The sequence below is a fragment of the Topomyia yanbarensis genome, chromosome 3 (genome assembly GCF_030247195.1).
Source record: "Topomyia yanbarensis strain Yona2022 chromosome 3, ASM3024719v1, whole genome shotgun sequence".
NCBI lineage: Eukaryota > Metazoa > Arthropoda > Insecta > Diptera > Culicidae > Topomyia > Topomyia yanbarensis.
This window is the reverse complement of record NC_080672.1, coordinates 111,136,962-111,147,235: the sequence shown is the minus strand read 5'-3', so window position 1 is coordinate 111,147,235 and position 10,274 is coordinate 111,136,962. Positions and strand designations below refer to the sequence as shown.

The window sequence follows — 10,274 nt, the reverse complement described above, 5'->3', positions numbered from 1 at the left end:
CTAAAGCAGGAAAGCTTACCCATCTGTTTCCGCACCAAACCTGAAGTTCATCTAGCCGCACTTAACAACTTGTTATACAAGGCATAATTTGCCTTGGTAAAGGTAATTACCTGTCCAAGATAATTTTTTCTATCCACCGGATCTACTGGGTCTTAATTTGCAGACACTTTCTGATTCCACCGAGTTTCGTCCGCACTGCAGACTACGATGGATGCCAATGCGAGGAAGCATCGTGCTACGGTACGCCGTAATATACTGTTAACATCATTGGATCGAGCATTGGAGTTTCTGGATGAATACAACGAGGAGCGAGATAAATTTGAGGTAGCCCTGCGTTTGGAGGATCTGACTGAAATACGACGTGCACTTGAGGATGTTCAATCTACGCTGGAGGAACTGGAAACTAGCGAAGAAGGTATGGGCACGAATCAAGAGCACAGATCCTCGTTCGAGAGGCAATTCTATAGAATAAAGGCTGGCCTTATTTCCAAATTACCTGTTCCTGTTATTCCTAACGATCAGATACCTCAACCTATCCTCCCTCGGGGTCCTTCTGCTATTAGGGGTCTAAAATTGCCGTCGATTTCTCTGCCAGAATTCTCAGGAGACTACCAGGACTGGCGTGTGTTTTTTGACACATTCCATGCGCTCATTCACACAAACCCTGACCTTCCCGACATTCAAAAGTTTCACTATCTGAGGGCATCGGTGAAGGGTGAAGCAGCTCAGCTAATCGAGTCGGTTGATATTAGTGCTGCAGACTATGCATCCACTTGGGATATGCTAGTAAACCGATATTCAAACGAATATCTAATGAAAAAAAGACGTTTACAAGCGTTATTCGATATTCCTCGAATGGAATGTGAAACCGCAACTTCGCTCCACAAGATCGTCGACGTTTTCGAAAGGCATGTGAAAGGGCTGAATCAAATGGGGGAGCCAACTGATCAATGGAGCACCATTTTGGAACATTTGCTGTGTACACGTTTACATGATGACACGCTTAAGGCTTGGGAGGATCACGCATCTATTCTGAGGCAACCTACTTATAAAAATCTCGTCGAGTTTCTGCATCGAAGAAATCGTGTATTGGAATCCATCTCAGTAAACCACCAGTTTATCGCATCGCAACCAGTTGTATGTTCACATGTGTCCACTTCAAAATTCGCCGCTCGAAATAATCCGCCAAGCTACGCTTCAAACAATGTTCTGAAATGTCATGCCTGCGAGCAGCGACACCCGCTGTTGAAATGTTTCAAGTTTTCTAAAATGTCCCCTGTCGACCGGTTGAACGTTATCAACTCGAAACGTTTATGCTTGAACTGCTTTCGTGCAACCCATTTCGTCCGTGATTGTCCGTCCCAAGAAAGCTGCAGAGTATGTGGTAAACGACACCACACTATGATTCATCCTGGTTATGATGAGAGTCAACCTCGATCCATGTACACTGATTCAAGATCAGCCAGAACACCAACACATGCTTCTGTGAACGTAACCCAGTATGAAGAAGACCAGGCTGAAACTGTTATATCCGCTACGACCACTGTCAGTCAACCGGACGCGTTATGCTGTGTGTCTTTAAGAGCGAGAGAGAAGAACGTATGTATGCCTACCGCAGTGGTATCGGTGGTCGATTGTTATGGAAAGGAACACTTTGCACGCGCAATTTTGGACAGCGCATCACAGGCTAATCTGATGACGGAAAGAATGGCTCAACTACTCAGGTTAAGACGGAGCAAAGTAAACATGCTCGTGAATGGAGTTGGGGGACATCCAAAACTGGCAACAGAGTCTGTCACAACACAGATCCGTTCCAGAAGGAAACAATTCACAACTAACATTGACTTTATTATTCTCGAGAAAATTACCCCGAAACTGCCGGCGCAAACCTTTTCCATTGAAAATTGGAAGATTCCCGACGACGTCCTTTTGGCTGACCCTGAATTCAACCGTAGCAGTGAGGTTGATTTGCTGATCAGCAATGAGCACTTCTTCACATTTTTCACATCCTCCGCCAGAATTGAGTTGTCCAAATCATTACCATTTCTTGTTGACAGTGTTTTTGGGTGGCTCGTGTCCGGTGCCCTAAACGTCGAGCCAGCAGTGAGCAATGCCATCTCTTGCAATATTACGACGGTCTCATTGAATTCGCTTCACGAAAACCTGGAAAAATTCTGGAAAATAGAAGAGTTACCTATCAGATCGGATCGATCGCCCCATGAGAAAAAATGTGAGGAGTTTTATATCAAAACTGTTTCGAGAATGCCCGATGGACGATACATAGTCCGCCTTCCACGTCACACAAACTTTGAGACTATGATAGGCGAGACAGAAGCGATTGCTAGAAGACGATTCGAACTGCTGGAAAGACGACTAGAAAAATCTCCGGAGCTAAAGGGCGAATACCATCGTTTTATGTCGGAATATCTTGCTTTGGGCCATATGCGACCTGTTCAAAACAAAGATTCTGCTCCAATAGCATGTTACCTCCCACATCACCCTGTCGTCAAGGACTCGAGTACAACCACCAAGGTCCGCGTTGTGTTTGATGCATCAGTGAAGACAAACTCGGGGTTTAGCTTAAATGATGCACTGCTTGTAGGCCCTGTCGTACAAGATGACCTTCTCTCGATTATATTGCGCTTTCGAACCTACCCTGTCGCCCTCGTCGCGGATATAGAGAAAATGTACCGCCAGGTTATGATGCACCCCGAGGATACCCCTACGCAACGAATTCTTTGGCGTTTCAGTCCTGATCAGCCTGTGCAGATTTATGAGCTATTAACCGTTACGTACGGAATGGCCCCCTCTTCATTTTTAGCCACACGTACACTTCAACAGCTTTCCAGTGATGAAGGTAACGCTTACCCCAGGGGCGGGCCGGCATTGCGAAAAGGTTTTTATGTTGATGATTTTATTGGAGGCGCATCAACCATACAAGAAGCGATACACATGCGAGACGAGCTCATTGAGTTACTGGCGAAAGGAGGATTCCCCCTGCGAAAATGGTCATCAAATAAGCTACAAGTACTAGAAGATTTAGCCACCGATCAGACTGCCGTGCGAGATTCACATCGTTTTGATGCTGACGAAACAGTGAAAACTTTAGGAGTATGTTGGGAACCAGAAAAGGATACGCTGCGCTTTGATACTGAAATGCAATTGGGAACTGGAAAGCCAACAAAACGGTCGATACTTTCCACCATTTCTCGATTGTTTGATCCACTCGGCTTAGTTTCACCTGTTGTTATCCGTGGTAAAATGATTATTCAACAATTATGGTCACTTCCTTGCGGATGGGATGATAAAATTCCTGAAACTGTAGAGAAAAATTGGATGAAATATGTTCAGCAGCTCCAAGAGTTGTTTCAGTTTCGCATAGACCGCTATGCCTTACTACCAGACGCCAGTATACAGTTGCATATATTTTCCGATGCCTCAGAGAAGGCCTACGGTTGCTGCATTTACGCACGGTCCATCAATGCAACTGGCAACATTCGTGTGGAGCTACTCGCCTCAAAATCCCGCGTTGCCCCTTTGAAAAGGGTGACGCTTCCTCGCCTTGAGTTATGCGCAGCAGATTTAGCTGCCAAGCTTTACAGTTGTGTACGTCAAGCCCTCAACATCGATGTGTTTGGAACATACTTCTGGTCCGATTCCATGGTTACCCTTCAGTGGCTTAGAGCACCGCCAAACACATGGAAAACTTTCGTCGCCAATCGAGTTTCGGAAATACAGACAACGACGCAGGGAGCACAATGGAACCACGTAGCTGGCAAAGAAAATCCTGCAGATTTGATTTCGAGGGGAATGGATGTGAGAGAGTTCATAACCAGTATACTGTGGAAACACGGATCAGATTGGCTATCTGTACCAGAGGATCGATGGCCAAAGTCTCAAATTCCAGATTATCCCGAACATGGATCCGAGCGCAGAAGGCATCATATGGTAGCAGTTGTCAGGTCACACCCAGCACACCATCCCTTTTTTGAACTGTGTTCCAGCTACAGTCGTTTGGTTCACATTATCGCATATTGCCTCAAGTTCGTGCACAATGTCAGATCTAAAGCACGCACACAACCAGGTCCCATAGTTAGTCTCCCACCCAGCCACATACTAACCGTAAAGCAAACAGCAGCCGCAAATGCTCTCCTCGTACGACTGGCCCAGGCAGATGCCTTTAAAGAAGAGATTCGCGATTTAAAATCCGGCAAACCCCTTTCCAAACATTCAAACATACGCTCACTATGCCCATTCCTAGACTCAGAAGGTACCATCCGAGTGGGAGGGAGGCTACGTTTATCGGAACAGCCATACATTTCCAAGCATCCAGCCCTCCTACCGAACTTCCATCCCTATGCTCTCATGATTGCCAAGGCCTATCACCTAATGTTAATTCACGGTGGGGGTCGGGCCACGCTTGCTACGATAAGGCAAACCTACTGGCCCGTCAACGGAAGGAGATTAGTCCGGAGTGTGCTGCGAAACTGCTTACGTTGTGTTCGAGCCAGTCCTGTTCCAGCAGCTCAACAGATGGGGCAACTACCAGCTCATCGTGTCACCGCTAGCAGACCATTTACCATTACCGGCGTCGACTTTGCGGGTCCAGTGTACCTGAAACCTCCATACAAACGTGCAGCCGCGATTAAGGCGTACATCTGCATATTTATTTGTTTTTGTACAAAGGCCGTCCATATCGAGCTGGTCGGCGATCTATCGACTCAAATGTTTCTTTGTGCACTTCGTCGGTTCATCGCCCGTCGCGGTCGGCCAAGTGACATATACTCCGACAACGGTAAAAACTTTGAAGGAGCAAAAAATGAACTCGATGAGATACGACGAATGCTTTGGGACAAGCGAAGTGTAATCGAACAAACCTGTACGAGGGAATCCATTACCTGGCACATGAATCCACCAAAAGCTCCCCACTTCGGTGGTCTGTGGGAGGCGGCGGTAAAGGTGGCCAAGAAGCAGATGTATCGACAACTGGGAAATACTCGACTCAATTTCGAGGATATGACGACGCTACTTTCACAAATTGAAGCCAGCATGAATTCACGTCCGCTGGTCCCAATGACGGAAGATCCAAGCGATCTATCATGCTTAACGCCTGCGCATTTCCTAATAGGAGCAAGTCTTCATGTTCTACCAGAGCCCGATATACGGCATATAGCTCTAAGGAGATTAGATCACTACCAGCACCTGCAACAATTGAATCAACAGTTTTGGCATCATTGGAGAACGGAATACTTACAAGAACTACAGCGCACCACGAAAATGTGTAACCCGAACACCGATTTTCTACCCGGAAAGATGGTTGTAATTGTCGACGAACATCAAATTCCAGTTAAGTGGCCGCTTGCAAGAATCGTCGCGTTGCATCCAGGAGAAGATTCCCTCAGCCGTGTTGTGTCGCTCAGAACCAGCAGAGGTATCGTCAGGCGTCCAATAACAAAAATATGCCTGCTTCCAGTCGAAAATGCCGAGCAGTCGACGGAGGAAGGACAGTCAACCCACAACCAGTCCATCGAAGAAGAGGAGACAGCAAGAACCATGGAGGAACCAACCTCAGAAGATAATTTTATTGTAGCACGTGGAATGATGTAAACACAACTTTGTAGTTTTAGAATGATTTTTTTATATGAACTGTCATTGAATTGTAAATCATAGTGTTAGTGATAGTGCGGTGGTAGCAGTCATAGCAAAAGGGAAATTATTATTATAGCAATCAGTGCATAGTTCACTTATGGAATAAGGTAGCCTGTAGAAATAATTTTGAAATATTGTATTTCAAGGTGGGGTGGATGTTTGAATTCGTTTATTTTATAGCATGGGTGCCGAACCCTCAAAGGGAAAATTATAATTTTCGCATACATGCATACAAACTAATAAGACGGTAGCCAACGAATGCTGTACTGAAAGGGAAGTTAGTAGTTTGAAATATATCGCCATCGTGAACGGATCGTTTGATTGAAATATAACCAGTTATTCGAGCTAGAATTGTTTCAATAAAGTGTAGTAGTGCGGATTCCCCGACTTATTTGAATTGATTTCCGGATCCCTGTGCGCCTGATCATTTCGTGCAATTATTCCGGCAATCTCTGGTAGCCGCTATTTAGATTCGTTCGATTGACTTTTACTTACCGACTCGTCGCATGACGAACCTGGAAATCGCCAGACCTAAGAAACCAACACAACAGGGTCCAACAGACCCATTTTATCAGTCTCATGGTGTATTTTAGGCTGACAAAATGGGGACATTGACTAAATCGGGCAATTTTTTTTCTTTATAAGCTGTTAAAATATTCTTCTCGTCCCTTTGTTGTAGTCTGATAACTATTTCTGATTATGATGATCTTTTTATTTTCGCATATTTCGCATATCTTCGTGATAAGGAAAACATGCTCCAGAAAGGATTTACTCGAATTCAGTCTTGTTCGTCTGCTAGAGCCCATCAAACATATGTTCATATTTGGCTGATAAAATCGGGGTTTCAATGTGTTATAATAGATATTCAGCATTCGAAGAAGTTTCTTTTGAACGAGTGTAGAACGACTTTGTTTCTACTTACTTGAAATCAGCGGCGTAGCCAGAAATTCGGTTTGGTGAAAATCGATCATACTGTCCAAACGGCATAATTCCGAAACCGTGATTTTTGAAGTTTTAAAATTATGCAGAATTAATTTTTCAGAAAATAGTAACAGAGTTCATGAATAAAATTCACCATACATACTTCTTGGACGATATACCGCCAAAATTATTTTATCAAATGATGCGCTGTTTAACGTTTGTAAAACTCATCGAAGATACTAAACCTCCGAAATTGGCGGTTTCAAAATGATGTTAACTTGACCTTAAATTACTGTTTTTGAACATTTGACCTATACATATAATTGGTCATACAACAAAAATCAAATGCTCATCAAAATCGATCAGAACCTGCTAGAGTCGAATGGAAATCGTCATTTTTCATAAATTTCTCTACATTCGGAAAGTGTTATCCTCGTTATTAATCATATTACGTTTTCGTCTCAACTCGACGCATTCCAAAAATATAAACCTGTTTTAATCCACCTAGTGGTGCAATTGTGCTTGTCCCATTTGTCCAGACTACGATTCCATGGCTGGTTATGTTCAATACAATGGTGGAAATGAATATTACATGTTCAGTACGATATGTACATACATACAATGGATCGACAGCCACGATGTTGAGATACTATGTGATACTGAAACATCGCTTGAAACCAGCGGCGGATCATGGAAAAAGATCCGGGAGGTCCGGGTTCTGCCGGACTTGTTAAAATTTTTTGAACTAGTTTTATTTTTAAAGTAGCAACCCCTCACTGCATACTCCCTCCGGGCCGGTATGATTGACGATTTTTAGAGTGATTGCATAACCTTTCTATATGAGAAAGGCAAAAATGTACCAAAGTCCAAAAAAGTCAATTTTTGTCAAACATCTCAATGTTTCATGCATTTTAAATTCATTTGGCATCAAAAATACAAATTTGATCTTGAAAATTTTTCCTTTCAGTTTATATGGGAATTTGCTGTGTAATTGCACTCTTCAACTCGTAACTCCGGAACCGGAAGTCCAGTCAATAAAAAATTCAATTGCAGCCGATGGGAAGGTTGTACCTTTCATTTGAGACCAACTTTGTGCAAAGCGATCCAGCCTTCTCTGATTAACAGAGGTCATATTTTTTCCACATACACACATACGTACACACACAGACATTTTCCGATCTCGACGAACTGAGTCGATTGGCATATGACACTTGGCCCTCCGGGTCGGGATTAGATTGACGAATTTTAGAGTGTTTGAAAAAGGCAAAAACATTTTTAGCAAATGTTGAAAGTTATACATTTTTTTGGTGAGCAGTTCTATGTTTCATAGACATTAAATCAATTTTAACTTCGCTTACTATTAAATAAAGACCCTTATTACAGTACATCTCTACAAAAACGAGCTCAATTTGAAAATAAATCTGAGGATTATGATTGATTACAGAACTCTGGAATTTTCTATTGGAATGTTTTCAGGCAGGAATTTGATATTGATGCTATTAGACAACTGTGAAATCAAGACTACTAGATCAATTACATATCAAGACCCCATTCCGACAATTTATCAAAAGTCCTCATGATGTTTACAACAATAGGTAATCAATCTACGGATCAGATAATTGTTATTGTAATATTGAATTAAATCAGTCAGCATCAATAAATTTTCAACTTCAATCCAATTCTTTTTTGTGTGGTGGGGGGGGGGGAGTTGTATGGTGTTAAACCCCAAAACCTTCTCTTGGCTACGCCGTTGCTTGAAGTTATTTACTTCGCTTTTCATTTTCCGATATGTTTCAGATCGATCCGATGGTCATAAGTTAGAAAAATGCAGTCAGAAGGTTCGCACAAATGAACATTTTTGTACTGATAAGTTATCAAGTTCCTTCCAGACAACTTGGAAGTGTTCGGTGATTATTTCTAGCGATTGTAGATAGAAAAATGAAATAAAAATACAAAATTCGTTTTATCGAAATAATGTTTGGCTTATTTCAATGGATTATTACTATATTGAACAATAAATAGGCGACAAAGAGTAATCAACAAACAACAAGCCATAACTTTTAAAGTATTCAAAATAGATATTTAAAGTCTTTAGCAAAGTTATTCGCAAAAGTAAGAGCTACAAATTTGCTGAAGGCATCATTTCGATATAATCACTTCCAAGAAAATTTGTGAAAATATCTCACTCATAGGGGGATTAATCAGCAAAAGCACAATACCAAAAGAAAGGGCATATTGCCTCCATTATATTCTCCGAAGATACTATTGACCTAAAATAAGCCGTTTTGGCGTTAATAATAGATTACATGTTTTTGGTCATATTTCTGGCAATGGGAAATGATAAAAATCTTTCGTCCGCATTTAATGTTAAATATCTCTTTTGATAATAGTCCGATTTCAACAATCCATAGCTTGTTCGAAAGGTATTCGTTGAAGCTGTCGAAAAACATATAAATTGTTAATCTATATTGTCAATTTCTACAGATAATTCAAAAAAACTGCAAAAAATGCCATTTTTACGCATTCAAACATTCATATCTTGGAAACTAAACATCAGAATCAAAAACAAATTAATAGCGTTCATACTGTTTTTAGTTCTTTCATTTAAAATTAGTTTGGATAAGATCGGTTCAGCCATTGCTGAGAAACACGAATGAGAATTTGTCCGTTACATACACACACACACAGACACACACACACACAGACATTGTCCCAAATCGTCGAGCTGAGTCGATTGGTATGTAAGACTCGGCCCTCCGGGCCTCGGAAAAAATCTTGAAAGTTTGAGCGAATTCTATACATTTCTTTTATAAGAAATGTAAAACTCATGCTGCATGTTAGTAATTCTCTAATTCTACCTACAAGATGTAATTGCAATTCCACGCGAATTACATACTCAGTTTTTGCCACTTTTAAAAATAGTTGCTATGTACGAAAATGATATGACACCAACTTTTTCTTTAAAATTCATTTTGAAGGGTGGTTTTACAATTTAAAATAATTTTTAACATATTTAAAGAATTTTTTTGGGCAAGATTTTATTTGAAGTTCGGATTTTGAGTTGTACTCTTCAAGTGAAATGTTTATGAATAGGATCTATCTAGTTGGTCGCAATTGTCCAAATAGTTAAATAAGTTTTTTCCTCTTTTGATTCTTTTATATTTTTTGTGTGTCGTATGCTAACGGCTATATTTAATACCAAACTTCTTAGTCCAATCTATACTGCTTAGTTTATGATTTTTGTTGTCATAATTTTTCACGTAATATTAACCTATTCATGTTGTTTGTGGATAACAACGTTTTTTAACAGCTATAGCTTTTGATTGAGGCAAGATTTGCTCACAAAACAAGTAAGGCTAATAAATGTCACTATTGCCTTTCATTTGACTATTAACAGTTACAGAGATCAGCTCTAAAACTGAAGTTATTGCAATTAGTCTGATTGGATTCCGATGGAGCAGTGCTGCCAGGGACAGTTTATGTTGATGACGGAAAATGAATTTTTCATATATCTTCGTTGCGTTGCAATATAATTGAAATCTGGTAAAACTTATCAATTTAGGTTGTCTTTTGCAACGGTTTCCTCGAAAGTGAACTATTGTCAAAATTCTAGGAGAATTGTATTGAGCATTGGAAGGTAAATATTGAGCAACTTCTAACACTGCGAGGGAAGCACCTATCTTTATGAAAAAGGTGTTTCGTGT

General features: G+C 41.0%; 1 protein-coding gene across 1 annotated transcript; it reads left to right on the top strand.

Moving 5' to 3' along the window:
* Positions 1-207: 207 nt before the first annotated feature.
* Positions 208-5,607, top strand: LOC131687143 (uncharacterized). Its single transcript, XM_058971194.1, has one exon. It carries the CDS (start codon positions 208-210, stop codon positions 5,605-5,607), a length of 5,400 nt encoding a protein of 1,799 aa, XP_058827177.1.
* The last annotated feature ends 4,667 nt before the right edge of the window (positions 5,608-10,274 follow it).

Coding starts and splice junctions, on each gene's coding strand:
- LOC131687143 (XM_058971194.1), top strand. CDS start 208: ATGGATGCCAATGCGAGGAAGCATCGTGCTACGGTACGCCGTAATATA.